Source organism: Triturus cristatus, chromosome 2_2 (assembly GCF_964204655.1).
Source record: "Triturus cristatus chromosome 2_2, aTriCri1.1, whole genome shotgun sequence".
In the NCBI taxonomy this organism is placed as follows: Eukaryota; Metazoa; Chordata; class Amphibia; order Caudata; family Salamandridae; genus Triturus; species Triturus cristatus.
The window spans coordinates 782,237,467-782,263,370 of NC_140582.1; the positions used below are offsets into that span (position 1 = coordinate 782,237,467).

Genomic DNA, 25,904 nt, shown 5'->3' on the forward strand with positions numbered 1-25,904 from the left:
GAGAGGTGCACTTTTGCCGAAGTCATCACGGAACGCTGCTGTAAGATTCAGTCTCGCTGTCCCAGACCTTCATCCTGAAAAGGAAGATAGTTGTACACTCAGAGGTGCATCCGTTGATGCACTGATCCTGGCTTTCGGGCATATGTTAACAAGTTATGGGGTTGGGCCATTCCGACTGACCTTGCAGATGGGTACTTCCGATATATGATTTTTTAGAGCGCACCAAAACCCTCCAGTACCAAAGCGCTGTTGAGAGACCGACTAGTCCATCGAATCAGACCTACCGAGAAATCAATAAACTATAGTGAAAAGAAGCCAGGTTTTCACATATTTCTTAAAGAATATATAGAAGTCTGCTTCAGAAATAAGTGGGCAGGTTGCTCCACAGCTTGGCAGCAGCAACGGAGAAGGAACTCCCTCCCCATCTTTCCTTCCTAAATCCGGAATAGTAACCTTTTTTTAAGGTGAGCAGATCTGAGAGACCTACGAGGTGTGGATCAGTGAAATTGTGTATTCAGTTGGCTAGGGGCCTTCTTATGCAAAGCCAAGTAGACAGTACACAGGGCCTTGAAGGAGATTTGCTTCCCAATTAGAACCCAATGAAGAGGGGGGGATACCTTCTCTAGGAGACTCTTGGGGATGTTTAAAATAAGGCTGGCAGCCGCTTTCTGTACAACCTGAAGTTTATTCAGGGAAGAACTGTTAATGTTGAGGTACAGTGCAGTACAATAACCAAGCTGCGAGGTGACTAAGGTGAAGACTGATTGGTGCAACTCCACCGGGATCTAAGGAAATCTCTTTTTCAGAATCCTTATAATGTAAAAACAAGTACTACTAATACTACCGACCTGTGTGTCAGAGATCAATGTATCGTCAAATATGACACACAGATCTTTTGCTGCCTTTACTGGAGTGGGGACAAGTCCACATGCTTCCGGCCACCAAATGTTAGACCATGTGGGTTCCCATGACCCAAATAGGAGAGCCTAAGCCTTGTCTGCATTCAGCTTCAAAGAGTTGTCTCTCATCCATCTGCTAATGCTAGATATACACTGGTTGAGCTTGATCACCATTGAGGTCAGGTTATTGGAGATGGATACGATAATTTGAGTATTGTCAGCATACGATAGTCCTTGAAACCCGAATGAGCACACCAATTCAGCCAGAGGGTCCGCATACAGATTGAATTGCGTGGGGCTCTTGGATGAGCCCTGGGGCACCCCACAAGGAAGGCTGAACACCTCTGCCTTAAAGCTACCACAGCTAACAATCTGTACCCTGTTGGTCCAAAAAGAGTGGAAAAGATGCAAGGCAGTCCCGCTAATTCCAGCCTACTGCAGACTTTGCACCATCCATATGGGCAAGATGGTATTTAATGCTGCAGACAGATCGAGCATTACCAGGCTAGCCACCCGCCCTGGTCAACCTGGTGGCAAATGCTATCAGCCGCTACTAGGAGAGCAGTCTCTGTGCTGTGATCGACCCGAAACCCATTCTGAGAAGGGTCAAGGACACCATGGGTATCAATAAATGTAACAAATTCTTGGTTAATGAACTTTTCTAAGATTTTAGCAGGGGCCGGCAGCAGAGAGATGGGGTGGAGATTTTTCATGTTGTCAGGGTCTTGATTTCTTGAGAAGCGAAGTGACAACTGCTTCCTTCCAGGCAGTAGGAAAAACACCAGATTGAAGTGTTAAATTAAGTACCTTCTGAAGGAAATTAGCAATGGGATCCAAAGCTAGTAGAAATGTTTTAGGCATGCAAGGGTTACCAGGAGAGCCAGATTTATGACTCCACAAAAGACCCTTGGTTTGTTGAAAGGAGATCTGGGGAAATACCGAGAGAAGATTCTCTTGGGAGCAGGTAGCGGCATTATGAAAGGAGGGATCCTTTTCCAGGGGTGGATTGAAGTCTGTTTTTTTTTATTTATTTTTTTACTTTTTTCCCGACAGTAAAAAGCTACCTTCTCACAAAATTGTTGGATATGCTCTATTTAGTACAGAGGCTGGCAATAGATAGGAATAACATTAGTAACGTTATGAACAATTACCATGATTGAGTTCTTTGTATTGTTAACTATTCTAATAACGCTCATCGCAAAGATTAGAGCATTTAAATACATTTTTGAAAATGCTAACATTTTATCTTTTCTTTGACAGCTTGGGCATGCAAGAGTGAGGAACGAAAGGGTTTGATCTGTTTGCACGATTTCCTTGGGAATCAGTCATGTTCTAGTTTGACAACATCTATAACTGTACGTTAAGATGCAGTACTGTGAGCTAGCCAAACAGACCAACATTTACTAATTTTATAAGAAGACTCCATTTCTGCATTATGAAGTTGTTGTGTTCTAAATACACAGTCCTACTAGATTAGTTGGAACCGTATAACGACCCCATCTTCATTCAATGCCTACATGGTATCATAGTCCAAGGACATGCCCTCTGATGGATCTGCTCCTACCTGACAGAAGGACTAGTCAGTCAGCCTGCAACTGTACACCTCGGATGCCTGTGACCTTATCTACGGAGTTCCGCATGTATCCTCCTTGACCCCAAACCTCTTCAATGCAAACATGATCCCTCTAGACCGCATCATCCACCCTCACAGCATCATTCTCCTCTCTTATGCCGACGACACACAACTCATTCTCTCCCTTACGGGCAACATATCCAGTGCCCAGATCAAGTTTGATGCCTACATGACTGAAATCACCCTCTGGACGAAGACCAACTGTTTAAAGCTGAACACTGACAAGACTGAAATCGCTGGGAAGAGCATATCACCGTGGGACTGCTAATGGAGCTAGAACCCACACCCACGCCAAGAACTTCTGTATTATCATCAACCACAAACTCAACATCACCGCCCATGTCAATGCTGTCACCAACTCCATGCTTTCATACCCTGGTATATGCTGAGGAAGATTTAAGTGGGTCCCAATCGGTACTTGCAAAACCGTCATGCATGCCCTAGTCCCAAGCAAGCTGGACTACTGGAACACCCTCTATGCCGGGATCAGCACAAAACTCACCAGAAGGCTGCAGCCTATTCAGAACTCGCCAGCCAGAATCACTTACAATCTTCCACGTTTCACCCACATCACACCATACATGAAGGTGCTCCACTGGCTCCCCATTCACAAACTAGCACAATTCAAACTCCTCACCCACACTTTCAAGGCACTGCATAATACTGGTCCAGCATACCTCAACAATTGCATCTTTTTTCACAAACCTTAGACACCTCTGCTTGTTCGCACTCCTAGTTGCACAAATTCCACGTATATGGAAAACCAGATTTGGTGGTCGAGCCTTCTTCTATATCGTGTGGAACGACCTGCCACTACACATAAGAGCCTACTCCTCACTTTTTGAATCCTGCAAAAAGCTAAAGACTCTGCTTTTCGACTAGTCCCAATAGCACTAGATACACTCCTGCTTAGCACCAGGGCACCTTCCCAGGTGATTTTTGCACTATACAAATATAAATAACCTAATCTCACTCGCCCCAAACCGCCTCATCGCAAAATTCCAGCATTTCCATTTGCCACCCTTACAATCTCCAAGCGCACTGAAGATGAAACGCACAGCAATTCTTAAGCGTGCTTCATGCTGAGGAAGTAAAAGGGAGGGGAACACTTTATACCGAATACCATTAAAGAATATACCTGCGTGGGTAACAAACATTAAATTTCCACTATGAAACAGCTGTTTCAAGGTGACTCCAACATCCATTCCCTGTAGTCATACATTGCTTTAATCTGCAACAGAAGGTGAAAAATTATCAATTTAGATCAAACTCAAAATAGTTACATTGTTTTCCTTCACCTACCTCTATAACCTGGCACAAGTTAATCAACCACCGTCTGAAACTGCAATCGCGACATCACCACATACAGTACTTAATATGGGTCACACTATCATGACTATGCTCCATGCATTGTTCAGTACGATCGCCCTTTCTTTACCAGAATAAAGTCAAAAGCAGATACTGGTAAAGAGCCCTCATTCTTCAGTTGCACTGCAGTCATTCATTCTATATTTTATCCTAGACAGAACACTGTGGTCTCCAAACAAACTACACAAAGCTGGTCTGCTCAAAGCGAGTGCCTGTTAATATTGTCTGAATGATAATTCCACAAATACATGATTTTGATCAAATTTAGTAAGTTATCAGAATAATGCATATATTAAAACTGGCTTCTCTAACGAGTAGCTCGTAAGCTAATGGTAGTTCTCCAGCTACCTGCAAGTAGCTCTCCTGCATGCCACTCAGCCCACTATATTTGAAACATTTGCATTATTGAATGAATATATTCATACCAAAATTCAAAAGCCTGTATTTGAGATGAAAATGTGTGAATTTTCAAAGCTCATAAGCGGATGTTTGACTAAAACGTTTGAATTTCCAAATCAACCACTGCAACCGTTCAGCTGGTTAACAATATACATGTTGTTTCAATGCCAAGATACTTTATAGGGTAAACGTGCACTTTACAAATACATGTTATGTTTAAAGCTGATATTTCAGTGATAAATCTTGCGGCATTGGGGAGACTTATATTATATTGGTGCACTGCAGCTATGGAAGTTCTCTATAACCCAAGTAGAGGCATTCCAAGTTGACAAAGCCTTTTTAGGTCTCGCCTGGCCCAGCGCATGCGCTGGTCTGGCGAGACTTATTCAGAGGGCTCCAAAAAGGGCTACCAGGCCAGCCTAGAGCTACAGTGCATGTGCGCGGGCGCGCGCACCGCGCTTTACCGCGATTACCTTCACTTTCACGGACGCTTTGATGTTTGATCGCGATCACTTTCGCGGCCACTTGGCATAGCCAATAGGTCTCGCTTTTGAGACCATATAAGTATTTAATTATGCAACTGTTGCATGGCTAAACACTTATAAGGTCCCAAAGGCGAGACCTATTGGCTATGCTAATGCTTGTTTCAGATTATTGCTAGCATCTCTGCCAGATGCACGGACGTGATCATTGCTCATACATTAGGATGAGATGGCCACCAATGTAATCTCATCCGATGTGGTCACTATTACAACACTAAAGATATTAGGATATTAAGATTTGGACAATATTAACTTTTAAAGCTCTTCTTACAGAAAAGGTTGGAGAATCCTGCTATAAAATCATCAGCATAATCCCTTTGTGTCTGTGCTTGGCCAAAATTGACCCATTCCCAAGTATAAAATCAGAGTCCTTGATCTTCTAATGCAGTTGACCTTCACTTGCTGAAAAACTCCAGCGCAGTTGGTGGGACAGTGTGTGTTCTATATTGAGAATGGAACGTAAATAACTAAATGCTATTGAACTTGAAGGTTATGGTGATCTTATTGATAAACGTTTGCAGTACAACATCACCTCCACCACAAAAAGAGCCAAAGCAGAAGTGGGCCAGAAATCCATACGAAAATGGTAGCAAGCCACATTGACCCTAGACTATACGCCATACAATGAATATCCTTTTACAATGATGCAAGTCTTCAGTGATGTCTTTGGCGCCCTGTTGCGTTTCCCTTTCCAATAAATGAGATTAATACCTGTCCCCCCTCCTCATTGGGTCACCATATGAATTGACATGCGTTGCAGTCCTTTGGCCGATACATCTTTGCAGTAGAACTCTACCAAAAATCATTACACAGTATACAGTTGTCATGCCCATTATATTTTTACTTCGTTTTTCCTACTTCTAACAAAAAGCATTAAAAAAAAAAAAGAAAACTCTCTGCTTGCCTCTTTTTAAGCTGCGAAATCGTCTGGTGTTTTACACTTTCACATCTGTGCAGCACATCTCTGATTCAGTTGTAATTGATTAACCAGTTTTAAAATAATATAGTTCCTTCTCGCAGTAATGGGGACTTAATTAATCTTGGTTAATCAGTAATGTAAAAAAGCACACCCAGTGCCTCTGGAAGGTCTTTATTTTACTAGAGCCTTTGTTGTTGAGCGAAATCTGATAACAAGAACAGATTGCTACCTGAATAAAAACGTCTTTGCATGTTTAATCCCTTGTATGTTATTTAGTTAGTTAGGTTTTTTTCAGAACAATTTATAGAATGTGGGTCTTGTCACATTACTATGCATATTGAAGGCCAAGTTAGAGTGCCATATAGAAATAGATGCAGGAATTGATAATGATTTAGTGTTTAAATTATTTGATCAGGAATGAAACTATCTGTTGCTGCCTGCTTCAGTATGAGATGTTTGGGTCTGAGTAAAGGTTTTTTTGTAACTGTATATTTGAGATGATTAAAATGTAGCAGAGAAGCTTTTTTGCCTCATGATTCTTTTTTCTTTTTAGGGTATGGGTCAGGTAAACCATGTGTTCAGCGAAGATAATTTGAAAAAGATGAGTGCTTCAAACCTTGGGATTGGTCATACCCGATACTCCACCTCTGGCAATTCAGAGCTACAGAACTGCCAGCCTTTTGTGGTAGAGACTCTCCATGGGAAGATTGCAGTTGCGCACAACGGAGAGCTAGTGAATGCTGCAAAACTGAGGAGAAAGGTACATGCATATCTAACCCCCATAAAGTGGCTAAAACAGGGCCTTTACTTTTTTCTTTTCAGAGATTTGCATTAACCAATCAAATGCAAAGACACAAGTCATCATATAATACAACAGTTAGGAAATATATATATATATATATATATATATATATATATATATATATATATATATATATATATATATATATATATATATTGAACCCACATCTAGCTTCGAACGAAGACTGAGACAGTACTGGAATACCTAATAAATTATAGCACTTACCTTAAGCAAGGAATACATATAGTATTTTTACAAATTACAGTGCAGAATTTTGAGACCCCAAAGTAAAACCATTCAGACATATTGCTGTCCGTGATGAAGCAAGGAAACTTTAGCTGTACAAGTCTAAATAGCTTTGCAAGATGCCAAGGGATGTGTAATAATTCTCTTACTTGAAATGTGGTGGTTTGCCGTGACACCGCTTCATCTCTTGATTTCTAGCTATGCAGCACTATTCTTGAGCCAATTCGCAATATTTGATAGCCCAAATGCAATGATACAATGCGCCGTCAGAACTAGAACTCATTGTTGAATAAATGTATTAGTGGACAAAATGCAAAGAGAAGACCAGGGGCTGTGATGATGATGATGATGATGATGATGATGGACAAATCACCTTTCCACTATTCTGACACTTTTGCACAGTAAAGAAATAAGGATAGTAAAGAGTCCACAGTTTTACAACAAGGCCAGCATCATAGACTGTAGATTATGCTTTGTCATTGTAAGAAAAGCTCCAGCAGAAAGTGAAATCGTGTAGGTCCTATACTGATGATAGTTTACGGAATATCAGACAACATCTTGAAGTACTTTAAAGACTGAAAGCTCAGACTTAAAGTTCCAGTCCAGTTGAGCGCTGAAACCCTCTGGATAGATAGTCGTTTTTGAGCTCATTGGTCCTAGCTCTTTCCCAAAAAGACATGGTTGGTGTACACATTTCCATTATTAGAATTAGCAGTAAAGATATAAGTGGAATCCATGAGAATTGATCGCAAGAGAAAACTCCTAATCTCTTACTCAAATTAACTCTATTGTCTTTTTAATCTCTGGAAGTCCAAAGAGCACCATTAACTAGTATGTCTGAAATTGAGTGATGCAAAACTGGCGAGACTGCTCTACTGCCACTGATTTCTCCTCTTTCAATCAACAGTACAGAAGTTTTGTTTCAGATCGTGGATGTTCTGCTGTAATGAAAGGATGACTTCATCTTTCCTCAGTCAGTTGTGTAGTATGTACAGAGATCCCAACGGTGTCTAGACCACCCTTATGCCCTTTATTCTTTCTGATGTTAGTCATTGGCGCATTCTGAGTTCGAACCCTAGATTATAGGGACCCCTTGTCTTTGCTCACTCGCCTTGCAGTATTGGCACCAGAAATACTGCGTGAACATCTCTTCTCCTAGAGGAGGGTTTGGATCGGATCCTAGCATGTCTAGATGGTATGGTCTACGTTAGCTTCACCCCTCCACTAATTGTCTGTGTTTGATAGTCCATGCTAAGTTAAAAAGACTCTTGTAACTGCAGCAAGAACTGTAAATGCACATCATCAGTCTTTAACCTGCTCCGGTGGGCACAGTCCAGCCTGAACGGCCCAGCCAGGCCAGGCCAGGTCCTCGCCGAACTGGAACACAAGCAACCCAAGACCGGTTTCCCACTACTTAAAGCTCATCATCCAGGGAAAGCTTGGTTCCAGTGACGGTGTGCATATGACCCTAGTCTGGGCATACTCGTTCCACTTAGGGCAACACACTAAAGTATACAAGAAAGTGATGAATGGAATCTTTTTTTTTTTTTTAAATATACTTTAGCATGTCGCCCTAAGATCAACAGATATGCCCATTTGTGGGTCTCTTGTTCACTGGTTGCCAAGACAATTCAAGTTATACCTGGCTGATATTAATTCTAGCGTTCAATCCATCACTTTCTTTTTATATATACTTCAGTGTGTCACCGTGTCAGGCATCTCACTCTGCTAATTGTTAGTCTCCACAGCTATTGTGACTTTTGAAGGATGGACTCCTTTCCTAAAATGTCAGGGGTTTTGGGGCAAAATTAATTGAGTGATGGTGATGCATCTTTTTATTCGTCACACACCTGATGCAGTGCTTCTGTAGCAGATACTATACTTTGGCGGCAAATGACAGATTATTGGAAGCTAGTGCTGGAAAAATGAAGTCTTGTGACTTCCTCTTGTGACGCTGATGGAACAGCCAAACTAGAACGCTTTGCTACAGCAGTGGATTTGGTTAATGATTGGAGGAAATCTTGGCTTAGCTATTTCCTGGTGCCTCATGATACTTTATACATATTTAAAAATATTCTGTTTAGCAAGAGGAGTGTGTCTGACTCCCTTCTTTTAAATGACTGCATTTGAGGAACACAAGATTAGAAAGACAGAGGGCTGAATTGGGACCTACTAAACACGAATACTGTAGACTGGCAGATGCCGGGGATTGCTGTTTAATAGAAAATGTTGGCTCCACGCACTCTTTGCTGTGACGTTGTGGGAAGCCTATTAAATCATAGTAATAGGATATTCCATTTCGAGGGGTGCAGGTAAACGCTGACCTGGCAAATGAGGACTACGGCAGTTGAGGAACAGTATGTTTTAGTTGTAATTACAATGTGTATTATGTCCCAGCCGATTCCAGTAAGTGATAAAGAAAAGTTCAGACCCTATCGAGCTATGGTAGACAGTGACACTAAAGCGGACTACCGGCGATCCCAGCATAGACTGTATGAAGCAGGTAACAATGGTTTCAAGATTATTTCAGTCTACGAGAAGCTAGTAAGGTCACAAATGGGGTATTTCCTACCCTGCCTCAAGCATTCACTTCATTAGGGATGTTGTTGACTCCCCTGCCCCTAGGAGACCACTATGCAGAAAGAGGCCACTGCTACAGCCCTGCTGCAAAATCGAAGTAGGCTGCTGAAATTGATCCAATCCGAACTGATTAAGAGTGGAAATTCTTCTGTACGCAGGCTGGCACTCTTATTCAAATATAAGCTCAGATTAATACATGTGACAATCTTACGCAGAATATACTACACCCCAGAGTCCTTAAAATCTTGTACCTCTGAGAAGATTCAAAATACAGATCCGAAGCGCTATAGCGGACTACTGGCAGGAGACCTTGTGGAAAGTATCTTCCATAGTTGTATTTGATATTTCTGGTATTCCGTTAATAGCGCTGCTATAATGGGTAAAAGACATTCGGGTGGCATCCAGAAAGTTTACTGCCCTCCCGAATGGCAAAGAGAAGAATTGTCGAACCCTGGGTGCAAGGCCCCCCTCCCAGAACTAAAGACTGGGTACAGGATGTAACTTATTGCAACAAACAGTTGGAAGTATGCTGGAAAATAATGCCACCTCAGTCAAGGGCCAAAGATATCATGAGCCACTTTAGAGCTTTCCTTCTTCAACAGCTGGGAGGGGAAACCAATGCTGAAGCAGACCAGAACTTTGAGGCATAATTTCTAATGTTTGTTACAGATGCCATACATTTGAATGTCTACTCTTGTATGCTTGGTTAGATGAAACAACGGTTATATGCTAACATCAATCCTTGTACCTGTGGACTAAGTAGGTGAACTATGATATGTAATCATTGCATGTATTACGACAGTAACTGTATTGTTTTAGCCCAAGATGAATGCACACACTGGGTAGTAGTCAAATGAATGCTATTTTCCACACTCTGTATTTGACTACTGGGGGTTTTTGTACTGCAAGTTGATTTGTATGTAAACATTATTACATACATTATATTTCTGTAAATTGCCTAGCTCTTTGTCTGATGCAGTAAAGCAGGAGGAGAGAGACTGATGGATCCAAAAGATCTTTAGATCAGAGACGCTTTCTGCAAATTTTCAGTTACTTTATGATACCCAAACTATGAGCCCCATAAAGTTCTGATACAGGATGTATATTGAATATTACTGTCCCTGCCTTGGATGAATCAGTAGCTGTAGATATGGGATGTGATGTAGGCTGATGCAATTGCAGTGATTTCCTAACTTCAGAGCTGGAAGGCTTCTCGATCCAATGTCTGACCATTCGAATTGCTCGGTAAGTTGTCTAGTAAGATGGTGAGGTTTACAGTAACCTTAATCTACAAACCTGGAAAACCCCAAACAGATTGTAAGTCCTAGATAAGTTACTGGCCCTTTATTTGACTGAGGTAGAGGGGAAAGTCAATACACCACAGTAGTCTGGCTTTATACCCGAAAAGCCGACCTGTTTGAACCTGTGGCGTTCACATTTCTGCTTGCAATATACTTGTTTAAAGAATCAATAATGATATAATTTTTAGGTCCTGAGAAGGCTGTGGATTCAGTAGAATGAATTTAATGAATTTATATGTTCATTGTCCGTGGTGAAATGGGTTTCAATTCATCTATTTTAATTTGGGTCAAACTGCTGTATGCCAACTTGCTGGTTGGGGTAAAGGTGAGAGGTGGTGTTTTCTTTTGTACATTGACCCTGTAAAGTGTTACGAGATAGCAGTGCCGCCTATTTGCCTTGCTGCTAGCCTATGCTATGCTACTGCTTCTCTGCAGGATAAGAGATGATCCTTTGATTTGAGGCCGTAACTGGAATAGTATATTGGAAGGTTAGATCACCCTAAATGTGGATTGTCTATCTGACTGAACCAGAACATTCGTTATTTAGGCTTATTTTCAACTTCAAAGTATTTGATAAGTAGGTCCTGAACCCTGAACTTAGCAGAGTCAGTCCTATTTCCATCAGTGTGATGCGCTCCCTCGCCATATGTCAATTGGCCCTTCCATATAGGCGAAAAGGGAGGCATTTAGGGTATCAAGAGAGAAAGTAGATTTTTTTTTTTTTTTAGAGCTTGGCTAGGCATTGGAGTAACTCTGGAAGCATTCTCCAGTGCACTGTATAACCTCACTGTCCCTTTTGGGAAGGATAGCTCTATTACATATGTACATATGATGGCTAGGCTCCCCCAAATTTCATATATATTCCAAAATACCCATTTTTGGGTACCAGATTTTTTTTTCTCATGAAACTAGACCAGGCTTCTCCAACGAGTAGCTCATGAGCTATGTGTAGCTCACCAGTTACCTGCAAATAGCTCTCCTTCGTGCCACCCCGCCCACTAAATTAGAAACCTTTGCATTTTTGAATGAATATATGCATACCAAAATTCAACAGACTGTATTTGAGATGAACATGTGTATATTTTCATAGCTCATAAGTGGATGTTTGACTAAAAAGGATGAATTTCCAAATCAACCAGTCAGTTGGTTAACAATATACATGTTCTTTCAATGTCAAGATACTTTACAGGGGAAACGTGAACTTTAAATATGCACATGTCGGGCCCTATTCACAAAGGTAAAGTGAGACAAAAGTCTCACTTTACGACTTTTGGTATTCATATAGGGCATTTACTACTCGTAAATGCCCTTTGTGAATAACAAAAGTTGAACTTTACGACAAATGCTCATTGTTAATACTGAAAATCGTAAATTTAGACTTTCGTCTCCACATACCTTTGTGAATCGGCCTGTTATGTTTAAAGCTGATATTTCAGAAATAAATAAATGGGGCACTGGGGAAACTTATTGTCTTGGTGCACTGCAGCTATGGCTGTTATCTATAACCCAATTAGAGGCATTTCAAGTTGATAAAGGCTTTTTGTTCAGATTATTGCTAGCAACTCTGCCGGATGCACCGATATGATCATTGCTCATATACTAGCATGAGATAGCCACTAATGGAAACTTGTCCGATGTGGTCACTATTACAACACTAAAATTTTAGTAGCTCGGGACGATATTTCTTTAACTTTTGTAGCTCTTATTACACCAAAGGTTGGAGACTCCTGAACTAGAACATTTACTGCACACTCTTCTGTTGAATGATGGATATCACCAAATCGCCTTAGTGACCTTGTGTATGGGGCGTGTAGGTTGGAGGGCATAGAAAGACTTGGTTGGCCCAATCATTAGATGTTGAAACTCCCCTCTGGAACCAGTAATACCCTGATGTACCTCAGGAATCAGAAGGGATTCCGGACCTAGAGGTCAACTGGGATCTCAAAGCTGCATGAGCTCTTTGGGACCACTGGGAAAATGGTTGACTTGCTATGATGAGAATTTGAGGTTATGAAGTCTTACATTTTAGAGATTCCCTAATGAAATATGTAAGTATGGACAGTGATGTGAATGACAAGTTCTGATACTGAAAATATAGTGCTAACTCTGCTCCTCGGGTAGAAAGCAAGTTCCTAGAAACACAAAATGCTGATTAATAATTCCTCAGATACACTGGGACACTTAATAACAATGGAGTGGGAAAGGGATCTGGACCTGGTAACTGACTGAGGTTCAGAAGAGGCATAAATGTACGCCAGAGAGGCGGCAATCTGATCAGCTTCAGACTGGTGCTTGCTATATGTGCTTAACTACTGCTACATGGCAAAATGAATAATGACAAGTGCTTGAGTGGCTACGTGGATAGCCATCTTGTTGTGGAGATAGAAACTATTTGATCAGTGTATGGTGTTGCTGAACTGTTTGATAAAGGCATTGTGAGTTAAGCTACACTTTAGGATGAGGGTGTTGTGTAGTATTTCAGTCCGACTGTTGCGTGTATAAAACTGAACAAAATTAAAAAAAAATAATACAATTAGTTTTTTTCATAGTGTTGATTCAGCTAGTCTTGGGTGCCTAAAAGCTGTGATAACCTCTCAGTTTTGTGCTTACCTTAGTTGCTGTTGGGACGGGAAAGTCCCTGCATGGTAGTACAGATGTGCACCTGTGCCCTGAGTGACCCCGATTGTAAGTTAGATGGTAACCTGACATTTGCCCCCACGTGAATGCTGAGGCCTAGGCATTGTAACTGATCAGGAGACCCAATCCCTAGTTCTGAGATCGGCAGTGGCACACCAAGCCCACTCTCTAGTCAAAATGGGATTAACAGCTGGGACATATGCATTAACGGTGGTGGCATTGTACCGTTCTCCTGGTTCATAATACTAAACTAACCTTATTCCTGTCTGTGTCTCTACAAGCCCCACTCAAGTAAAGTTTTGTTTGAATGTAATGCGCAGACCCTGTGCTGTCATCCCCATGTATGTGGCATGTGGGTGCTGCATCTATCGTGATTGGTAGCAGGAGTCTTTAGCTAGTATAGGTGTATTATTGCAGAGACCAGCGTGATCCATTATGATACTCCTGGTAAAGTATACCACAGAAAAGTTATGATTTTGCTTTCCCAGACAGCAATAGTGTATTTATCACATTTCAAAGTAGAAGGATCTAGACTCTGGCACTGAAGTGTGGGAGAATGGGGAAAGGGCTGCTTTAGAAATGCTGTGACCTTTAGTTAGCAAGGGACCATGGATCCTCACTTCCTGAGCACTGCCATTTGGCTGTTGGTGGCTGTAGGGAGGGGAGTATGGGGCTCCCTTTTGTTCCATATAGGGAATCTTCTTGGCAGGGTCTGCCATTTTCTCCCAGATATTAACCTAGAACACTGATAATAGTCCGGTGGAAAGTATTCACACTTATTGTGCTTATGTTTTGGGTGCCCCAGTTTGGAGGCAACATTTTCACTAATTTAAGTGAGAAAAATCTCCTCCAACAATAACTGTGTCTGCTCTGCATAAGGAAAGGGCAGTTTTGAAAGGGAACTGCTTCAAAACGCACACTGTGGCTCAACTTACCCCATAAAAGATGGCCCCGTTTGGGCTGAAGGGGAGGCTGTGTATTTCCTGGCACTTGCGTGGGGAGGGCTTAACCGAATGCACTGTTGCAGGTCATTTGTCCATGGGAGGGGGCTCTGGGGTATGTTTCCATTACATGTTATCACTTGTTTTAAACCGCATATAATAGGTAAGATGACATGGGACCGGGGGATACAGTGGCAGAGTACTACCACGACAATGGGGACTAAGTTCATCTCTTGGAATGTAAGTGGGTTGGGCACATGTACCGAGCACTACAGGGTTCTCTCGTTTCTCCGGAGGCACCACGTAGCCGTGGCATGCATACAAGTAACTCACCTTGACTATGTGGGAGCCCAGAGACTGGCTAGAAAGTGGAGGGGGTCAGGTTTTTCACTCCTCATACTCTACCTACGCAAGAGACATGCTAATATGGGTAGTCCCGGGTACGCCATTTTCGCTGCAATACATGGAAGCCAACATTAATTGTAGATTCATCCTTCTAATGGCTAAGCTAGATGGCTGAGACCTAGTAATCCTGAACATATACGCCCCAAATGTAGATGACCCTGACTTCTAATAGTCCATGCAGGCGGTGTTGACGTCGACCCTGAGTGCCCGATCCTTTGGGTGGAGGACTTCAACTGTGTTTTAGACCCTGAGTTAAATAGGGTTCCTTGTCCAGGCACAAAGCCGCGAATGACCGAGAGATCATGGGCAACCTGGGAGTGCAGGACATTTGGAGGAATAGACACCCCACGAAGAAGCTATACACTTGCTGTTCCCCCACCCACAGCACACATAGTAGGCTCATTAAGGTTCTGGTTTGGACATCAGACTCTGATCTAAACATTGAGGTGACCCACCAAGCCCGTATCCTATCTGATCATTCCACGGTCCGATGGGGACTTCCTGCGCACCTCCCAAGAGCGTGGCGGATGCCGTCGGACATACTGAAAGACACGGTTGGAAGGCAGCATATACCAGGTGTATTGGCTGATTATATGACAATTAGCTGGGAAGGGGCGAGCATATCTAAGCCCACAAAATGGGAGGCTAAAAGCTGTGACAGAAAGGGCCTGCCTGGGTCTAACATGCGGGACCGCAGGCAGTTGCTTCTTGACCTTGAGGCAGAGGAGTCGGCGCTAGCGAAGGCTCAAACCCAGGACCGGGCTGAGTCAACTGATGCGGCCCGAGAATGGGCAAATACGGACACGCATCAGTGACATTTGGGACAGGCTAGATAAGTATACACTTAGTCAACACCGACAGAGCTTACACAGGGAGGGAGACCAGTCTGGGCGATTACTGGCATGGATCCTCCGTAGGGAACCGGCCCCTATACCAATAGATGTACTATGCGTGCCCACGGGCTCGGTGGTACACACCAGCGCTGCAATCTTACAAGAGCTGCAGGGCCATCTCCAGACAGTGTACTCTGCGGATCCGAAAGTAAGGGAAGAATGTTAACTCCCATACTTGCAAGGGTCATTGCAGCGAAACCTGTCACCACGGACACAGCGCAGCACTCACCTGGGCTCCTGTCAGCAGCCTGCGCAACCTTCTGGCCGTTTGTTTTTCCCGCCGCCTCCTGCCATCTGAGGCCGCAGTAGGGCGAAACTACCGGCCCCAGCATTCTCCTCCGCCCCGCCCACTTCCGCCGGACAACGCGCCCGGAGGCGCTATATAGAACGAGGCTCCTTCCGCGTCGCGGGACGCGCGCGGGCGCCGCCGGGCTGAGCCCGGGCAGAGGGCGGGCCGTCCGGGGCCGGAAGAGGCCGGGCTGGGCTACCCCTCTGACTTGCGAGTTGGCACACCAAGGTACTGTATTGCTGTGATTCTTTCATCCCCAGAACAAACCTGGGCCCATAATATACTATACAGCACTACCAATTGTGAGAACTTGAATTAAGTACTGTCGTTGTATATTGCTCCCTGATCATACACTGTTCCCAGGTCTGTGGCGTTGTTGTCATCCTCCATTTCCCTTGTGTTTTTACCATGGCTAAAAGGAAATCTATGGAAGGAGGTGGGGGCAATGCTTCGAAAAAGGGGAAGAAAGCAAAAAAAGTTAATCATGCTGCTGGCAACTGTATTCTAGATAGGCTTGAAGCTATTGTGGACGATTGTCAAGTCATACTAGAGGATTCTAGCTCTGCTCCCCTTAGCATTGGGGACTTGACAAAAGATTTGCCATCTAGTTTCTCCATTCGCAAGATCCCTAGTATGTTCACTAAAGCCAGAGAAGCCCCTTCCAATGCACCCACTTCCCTCACACCTATAGTGCATAATCATGAGTCCTATCAGGAAGATAAACAGGCTACACAGGGTCTTACACCAGACACTGAATCTCTCTCTTCTACCACTCAGCTTGACCTCACTTGCTCTAATAGGTTTGCTATCCTGGAAGATCTAGAGGAGGATACAGCTGCTTGCCAAGCGGCTGGTCCCTTGCTCTCTAATGAAGTTCAGACCCCTGTCTTGTATGGGGTCTCGATGGAACAAAAAATCGACCAGTTACTGTCCGAGATAGTATCCCTGAAGAACATAGTCATGGAATTGAGCAAGAGGGTCTTATTAACTTCTATGCAGCCTGCAACGTTTAGTAGCTCTGTGGAGCCAACATCACTTGCACCTGAAACCACCGTCCAAACAGGCCCTTTGTCAATTACCCGTAAGGCTAAAAATCAATCCCATGCCACAACTAACTTCACTAGCCAGATAACTCTGCTCCCTCCTAGCCGGAGTATACCACCAAACAGGGATACTGCAAATAATCTGAGAACTGACAAAGCTACCACTCCTATTCCACCCTTAGCTGCAGGAACTGGACCCGTGAGACCCAGCAGCCAGAGGTCTGTGCCATGCCCTGGAGACAATATCGCACTTAATACTACTCTCGCTGGTCCACTGTCCAACCCAACTGTAGTATATATGACTGGGGTACCAAGACTTATTAATAACCAATCCCACGAAAATGCGGACTCCCTTACAAACAAAGCCATACACTGGGTTCGGCATGTCAGGGGCTGTAGGTCCATTATTCGAGAAGACATTACCAAGGCCAGGAGACTGTCTCATTATACTAGCCAATTTGACTGCATTGAGCTTACTTTCTCTAACAGTACCCTGGCCGAGAACTTGGTACTCCTCGAGTATCGAACCTCGGCCCCGGACCACTCCGGTATCCAGATAAGGCGCATTCCGCCTTGGTTCCCAAGCAACGCTTTCCCAGAGGGTAGACAGAGGATTTTTAGCAACGATTCCAATTTGAATAGGGTGGACTGACTGGCCCAAAATCCTCCTCTCGAGGTTTGTCTTATGGAGCCGGTCACTGTTGTTCTTAACGACATTACCACAGCCCCTGAAAGCTTGTCCTCCTCTTTTCTGCCCTCCCCGTCCTGTGAGATGCCCCCTGTCACTCAGTCTACCATCCCACCTGCAAAGCCTATGCCCCTTTTTAATCTTGTGTCATGGAACGTTGCGGGGCTCACCAAAAAGCTTTTGATCCCGGAATGGCACGATTTCATTGGCACATTCGACGTATGTGCATTCCAAGAGACATGGAGTACAACCCCGTTATACAAATCAGGGTATTTCACATATTTCTTACCGGCCATAAGCTCAGGGAAAGGTCGCCCTTCCGGGGGTCTCCATGTGTGGATAAACATTAAGCACAACTGGCAGGTTCAGTGCCATAACAATGTTTCCCCGGATCTGCTACATCTAACAATAAAGGGCACGCATGGCGGTCCCACTCTAGATCTCTTTAACATCTATGCTAGAGGTTCTATGGGTGGTCAGATCTCTCAGACAGTGGTTGCTCTGGAGCATGAACTTACACATATTGACCGGAACTCCACTATTATTATCTGTGGAGATTTTAACTGCACTTTCGAACCCTTAGCCTCAGAAGATCTACTCGGGCTTAGTGATTCAGATCTCACTTGGGGAATCCCGCCCTTGGAGCTTGCTCCGATTAAGAAATGGTCACAAAGGGCCATCCAACTGAACGCACTTACACAAGAATTTAATCTACGTGCAGTGAATGGCAGATCTATATCTGACAAGGGTGGCGCCTTTACCTTCAACAGATTAACCTCGCCATCACGCATCGATTATATCCTTGTCGATATCCATTCATGGGGGCTCATCATAGATATGGTCGTCAAAAATACAATAGATAGCGACCACAATCCACTGTGTTTACAAGCCAAAGACCCTTGGATGATAATACCCAATGTGGCCAACGAACCCCCACTAATGGCAACCAAGGAGGTGTCATTGGCAGGGTGCTGTCGACGCCTTAAATGGCACGGGATCTCCCAACATGAGGAGAAGCTTGCTCTGATCAAAGAGCTTCTAGCTAGGAAACTTACCGAACTCCATGATGCTAGCACTAAAATGGATGATCCCCACCTCATAGCCTCTGTCTACTATGACACCATCAGTAAAATAGGGGACTTCTTTATTGTGGGGGAGAGAGCTCGCCCCAAGGCGGACTCCTCGAGGAGCGGGAACCCTTGGTACTCCAAAGGTTGCAGAAGGGCCAGAATTACTCTGTCCCAAGCCCTAAGGAAACAGGATAGAAACCTAATCAGCAAGGCAAGACAAGACTATTCAAGATCATTGAAAGATGCCAAACGGGATTGGGAAGAATGTCATTGGCAGGAACTCAAGGAGGCGGCTTTAAACCGGAATTCTACAGCCTTCTGGGACATTCTGAACAGAGCCAAAAGGGCCAAAACAATAAGTATCCCAAATCATATAGCGGAGCTGCAATGGTTCGACCATTTCTCTGCTATATATGAGGGGGTGACTGCCTCTGACACACCAGTGGCGAAGGATTCGCCACCCATTGTTGAGTTCCCAGCAGAGACCAACTTTGGGATCCACAAAACTATCTTGGCCATCAAAAGTATTGCCCCCGGTAAGGCGGCTGGGCCTGATGGCATACCAGGTGACCTTCTTCTACATGATCCAATTCCCTGGGCCTCATTCATTGTTGTTGTCATGAATGCCATAGCTAAGGGCTGCATAGTACCTGCGTCCTGGAAAGCCGCGGTGGTTGTGCCAATTTTTAAAAAGGGCGATAAGGAGGACCCTGCTAACTATAGACCTATCAGTCTAATTGATGTAATACAGAAAGTAGTTGGCAGGGTTCTCCTAATGAGACTGAGATGCTGGATTGGGAATGGGGATGTTTTATCACATTTCCAAGCAGGTTTTAGACAAAAGGTAGGCACCATGGATCAAGTTTTTAGATTTTTTATGATATATTGGAAAACGGTAGTCTTAGGCAAGGGAACCCTATATTTAGCTTTTATTGATTTAAAGTCGGCCTTCGACCTAATTCCCCGCCAACGTTTGTGGCAGGTTTTATTTCAACTAGGTGTTCCCCATGAGATTCTTGCCTTTTTAAAGCTTTTACATGAAAATAACCATGCCAATATCAGATGGGGGGCCCAAGGCCAGCTTACAGGGAGTGTCGCAGTGAATAGGGGGGTACGCCAGGGCTGTGTGCTGGCTCCCACCCTGTTTTCTCTATACATTAATGGGGTGGTGGACTTCCTGAGAGAGGTCCCTGCCGATGCGCCAGCCCTGGCTGGTGAAAAGATCCCCACCCTCCTGTTCGCCGACGACACTCTCCTGATTTCAAAATCGCCGGCTGGCCTACAAAGAAACCTAGACAGATTTGCTTTTTTTTGCAAATCCTATGGGCTCATTATTAATACCGAAAAAACCAAATTAATGGTTATAAACCCTCCGAGACGTTTTAGTTATACTTTTACCCTCGATGGCACTCCCCTAGACATTGTAGATTCTTTTGATTATCTAGGGATACGTATTGCAAAAGGGATGAAGTGGAGTGCACACTTGACCAAGATGCTTCTGTGCCACAAGAGGGTTTCCGGTGCCATTTTAAGAGAACAACATCTCTCTACTACCCGACCTGTGGCACCGGCTCTTGTGGTATATGAGGCCCAGGCATTGTCTAGCTCCATGTATGGGGCTGAAATCTGGGGTTATGAAAACATCCACGATTTGGTTGTCTCAGAGAACAAATTTATGAGGAACCTCATCTCCGTCCCAGTATCATCCCCCTTAAAACCTTTGTTGCATGACCTGGGGAGACACTCCATCCAGGACATTGCACGCCTACGCCCTTTATTATTCTGGGCTAGACTGCGGAGGACCCCTGAACTTGCTAAATATGCGGCAGGTCTAGATGATCTCCTATTAGCAGACACTGGGCGGAGGTTAAAATGGATCACCCACATAAAGCAAACACTGAAATCCATTGGCTACGAAGACTCCTGGGTATCTCAGGTACCCCCTCAGAAACAGGATCTTAAGGAAGCATATTGGAGTTGGGTAAATACAAGAGATCTGAATAATCCCAAATTGGGGAAGTTGAGTGTGGCTTTTTTAGAACATAAGCCCGTTTGTAAACTTGAGGCATATCTTGACTTCATCCAGTCCCCTCTGGACAGATCCCTGTATGTACGATTTAGATCAGGGTCCCTCCCCCTTAATTGTGTGACTGCTGGTTGGAAGGGATCCCTACCGTCATCTGCTGGTTGTCCGAGTTGCACAGCACCTAGTGAGTCTATTCCTCACTTCCTATTTGCTTGCCATCATTATCGAAGGCCAAGAGCTAAATGGCTCCGTCCGATCTGCAGAATGTTGGGATGTCGTGACTATTGTACTGTGCTACGCATTCTGCAGACGGATACTTCGTCCCTTACTATTGTCTGCGGCATTGCCAAGTACTTGGGTTGTGCGTGGCTATTGCGCAAGAAAAATATTCCATCCCAACTGCACTGACCCATTTATGAGATCGACGGCTACCTTGTATTTTAACGAACTCGAAATAACTAAGCACTTTATTCTGTTTTTTATATGTTGCTTTTAACTGTTTTTACAACTTTTTAAGACGTTTTCGACTACTGTTGTTTTTTTATGTACACTTGATCCTCTTTTTTATCATTGTATGTTGTGCTTTTATGATATTTTATATCGAATAAAGCTTTACCTACCATACTTGCAGACCACGAACCTGACGAGACTCCCCACACAGCCCAGGACTGAACTGGAGGCCCACTCACCACTGAGGCAAAGCAGGCAGCGTTATTAATGCTCCCAGGGGCGAAGTCTCTGGGGGAAATGGATTCCCAACTGAGTTTTATTGGGCATACTCCGAAATGGTGACTCGGGCACTGATGCAGGTCTATGAGGAGGCCTTTGACAAAGGTATTCTCTCTCCTGCTATGAGGCAGGGCAAATTTTGTATGGTATTGAAGCCGGGCGGCGACAGCTGTGAACCTTCTTCTTATCTCCTATCGCCAAATCACCATGATCAATTCAGATGCAAAAATATTATGCAAACTCCTTACCTCTCTCCTTGGACCCCAGATGCTGCACCTCATACATGAGGACCAATGGGGTTTTATTCCAGGCTACAAAACTAGCATGAACCTATGTCGATTGACCCACATTATGCAGGAAGTGAAATACCGGGAGGAGGAACTGGCACTCGTGTCGATAGACCTGGCAAAGGCTTTTGACACTGTCGACTGGGGTGTTCTCCTAGAGATCCTTAAGTCAGTAGGGTTCGAACCCCACTTCCGCCACTGGGTTAAAATATTGTATACTGAGCCACGTGTGCGGGTGAGGCTGGGAGGGACTCGGTCTGAGGAATGGGTATTGGGGCGAGGCACACGTCCGGGATGCCCGTTCTCGCCCCTCCTCTTTGCCCTGGCCATTGAGCCCTTGGCGATGCGGATGAGGACTGTGATGGAACAGTGGGGCATTTGGGTAGGAGACGTAACCCATGTGATCTCCCTCTACACGGACCACGTTCTTTTCTACTTGGCATCTCCCTCGAGAGGTTGTACCCAGGCTCGATTTGGTGAGGTCTCTGGACTGCGACTCATCCCTAATAAATCCCTGATTTTCCTCCTGGCACGCATGGCCACTTTGCCGTTGGAGGGCCTCCCCGACCTAGAACTTAGATGGGAGCGAGCATGCTTCCGGTACATTGGTGTTCAGATTGCACTAGACAACGCCCAGTTAATAGCTCTAAAACTGTACAGTGTCCTGGAGGCCCTGAGATGCTCTGTGACTTTCTGGAACATTTTACCACTTTCCCCGCGGTATTTGAAATGTTGATGCTACCTAGATGCTTTTGCGCACTCCAGAATTCACTCTGCCCAATCCCTGCACGAGTATTCAAGCAGTTGGACACAATTCACATTTCCCTACTGTGGGCAGGACAAAGTCATAGAGTAGCCTTCAACACACTGACACGCAGATATGAAGAGGGGGGACTGGAGGCCCCACGCTTTGACTTATTTTACTTTGCTGCCCAGCTACAGCATGCGTTCCACTGGCTGGAGTAAAGGGACCACTGGGAAAAACGACTCTTAGCTGGCCGAGGGGATCCAGATACCCTTCCCATAGCGGTGATGTGGGGGATGGGAATTGGGGGAGTAACTCCCATACCTAGTGTCAAACCGCGAATATATGGCAGTAGTATGTGGAAGCGGTGCTGGGACGTGCACCGTTCCACAAAGAGATCCCCATATGGCTACTGGCCCCTATTAGAGACCGGAGTGCCCACATGTCTTTCCAAGCTTGGAGGGATGGCCGATGTGAGGTCCTTGTGGACCTCTATACAATTGAAACGTTCATAACGTATGAACAAGCCTGTGACCGTTTCGCCCTAGGTCAGGGTCACTACCTACAGTATGGGGATCCCGGAGGTAGCCAGAGTTATCTGGCCTGAGTACCCTGATGCCCTGAAACCGACAAGCACTCTAAACCTGCTAGTAATATAGGGATCCGGGTGCAGAATGATATTGCTCCTTTACAGAGCCATGAGGCTAGACTCAACTACACAGTCCCCTCGGTCAAGTGCAGCATGGGAGAGGGACCTCAATGAACAAATAGAGGACAGGGCTTAGATGGTCATGTGCATGCTCACACACGGTCTCCTGCAACGCAGGGTTTAAACTGATTCACGACAACTTCCTACATCGCACCTATCTCACACTGCTGAAACTACGATGTATCGCACAACACAACAATGGCGTGTGCCCCAGGTGTGGAATAGCGTGGACAGATTTCCTGCACTTGGCTTGGGCATGTCCTGAGCGGCTGCAGTTTTGGTGCGCACAAGCAAAGGTCTCCCCAGAAGAGAAAAACCAATCCAATGCCTGCTGACCTATGCACAAAAACCCAAGAAATTGAAAAATTGCATAAAACTACTGAAGCTGATAAGGGTCCTGGCCAGACGCAGAGTGGCCATAGAAGACCTGACATACCAACATGGCTCAGGGATGTAAGGGAGTGGACTTTAGCGGAGGAAATACACCCCGTAAAAGGACTATGAGTGGGACCCAAACAATCCCAATAGGTTCCACTTTCTTCATGCACAAGGGAGAGGAGGTCAGAGCACTCTACGAACTACATGGGTCAAGGATCATAGACAGACAGCCTCACAGAGGTGAGGAGACATCACTTGAAGACTGCACCATCTTGCTGAGAGAGCTCTAAGTCCTCTAGAGAGCCTGCCTTGCCTGCTTGAAGAGGGGAAGCAACACCTTGCCTTGCAGGATGACGACTGCCCAAGGAGGAGCCCAGCCGCTGCGCCCAAAATGTAGGACAACTCAGAAGAGAGGACAGAATCAAGAGAATATATTATGCTGACCTGAGTCCAAGAGTAGGTTTCCTAGCCGCCCGTAAATGTCATGACTCTGCCACGTACTCCTGCACAGCAGACAACCTAAGCGCATGACCATCAGCTCAATCACAACATTGAAACCAACCATCAGGCACAGAATAACTTGTGCTGACTCAGACTGCAGCGTCTGCTCCCAGCAGAGGACATGTAATCGGCAGCAGTTGAGATGGGGGTTATCTTTGTTAGTGTGGCGAGACCGCCTGAGCCTGTTTTGCTTTTGTGGAAGACCTCCCATTCCTCAACTGACTGCGGGAAAAGGAGAGGGGCCACACACCCACGCCTCTGCTCTATACCACTAGCAGATCAGCGCCTGCTGTTGTCTGCTGACTTTGCCTCAAGATTCCCGCGCATCCAATACTGCAGGTAAACCGTCCGAGTGAATTCAATCATTGACAGTGCCTCTATTCTAAACCAGCCCTGAGAGATCTTTTTAGTAGTAGGACACAATTGAACTTACCTTGGCTTATTGAACAAGGAAGGGGGCTCACTCTTGCCATAGTAGGCACACACATGTGCCATAATGTCGCCTAGTAATTTGCTGTGCGATAATAATCCTGTGTCATCCGAATTAAACCTCTGTGCCCGATTGACCTTACTTTGCGTAGTATTATGTTTTGGTGTGTAATAAAAGTACTCCTCTTTTTCTATAGAGAAAAGCACTGGGCTAAGCAGCTTTTATGGTCTCTGTTGCATTCATGCTTGAGTTCGAAGTCTCTACTCCCCACAGTACCTCAATGAGAAGTCTGTGGCTGCTTGCTTTCGCTACCATGAGAATCAAGAGCAGAAAGAATGTACTTTGCAGAGAGATAGTAAGTCACTCTGGGACATTCGTCGTAAAATTTCCCACCCTTCAAGTCTGAGGCCCAGGAAACGGTTCCTGCCGTTGCCAAGTAGGGATGGTTAGAATACAGTTCAGAGCTGTGTTCATTCTTCTACCACTATATACTATTTAAAAGTTTAGTCTTTTTATTTTGGTATATCTTTTTTTAAATGTTTAAGCTCAGCAAGAAATGCACAGGTGAATACACATTTAAGGCCTCTTAGATACTTTGTTGCACACAAAGCAGTCGTAGAAAGCTGTTGATCATATACAAAAGTCTTCATCTCCCTTGTTTACGGAGAGGTGTGTGGTTCCAGAAAGATAAAGGCAAAATCAAAACATCAGCATGAAGAACTTGGATGTATATTTGGAGTGAGAGTCCATATTGTTCACATATATTAAAAAAAGAATTATAAAGTAGAGCAGAATAAAGACCAACTAGGGAAGAAGAGTGAGACTGGAGAGTAGGAAACTGAGGTTGGTACATGGCCAATCGCTGCTACTGGGATTGCTTACTGTGTTAATGTGGGCGATACGCAGGTTCTTCAACAATCCATTACTTATTTTCTTGTGTGTTTATGGGTCTTGGGTGGCTTAATAAATTTGATTAGTTTGTTTTCCTATACAGTTCTTTTGGGGTTGCTGTTTAAATATGAGGTTAGCAAATTATCAGCACGCCTTGTAAATTGAATCTGGCCCTACAACATTTGGGCAAAGAGTTGGTTTTAGTCTTTGCATTTTGACTTGACACCCATGGCGATCTCTAACCGGACAAGGACAACTTTGTATAGAATTGTGAATGTGTGAGTGGAAGCATCTGTTGCTATGGAAGCTACATTAGAACACCAGGTTATATTTAGCATTGAGGTTATATATTTACTGTTAAGCCCCAGAAGGCTTTAGTAACCAATGACTAAGACCGCTTTGTTTATCCTTGCAACTTCAGGAGAGGGTGGTTTCTAATGAGCCTAATTTAAGCAGGGTCAAGTATGCACTGTGGACTCTCCAGTAACTTTATTGGCATATACAGATATTACAGAGATATTGCATATCATTCTGAATCTACTGTTAGATTCTG

General features: G+C 44.4%; 1 protein-coding gene across 1 annotated transcript in view; it reads left to right on the forward strand.

The window, feature by feature from the left end:
* Positions 1-25,904, forward strand: part of PPAT (phosphoribosyl pyrophosphate amidotransferase) — a 374,190-nt gene that overhangs the window by 154,270 nt on the left and 194,016 nt on the right. The window contains exon 3 of the mRNA XM_085642045.1: positions 6,314-6,520. Within this exon, the coding sequence (XP_085498171.1) occupies positions 6,314-6,520 (207 nt within the window). The remainder of the gene's footprint in view (positions 1-6,313; positions 6,521-25,904) is intronic.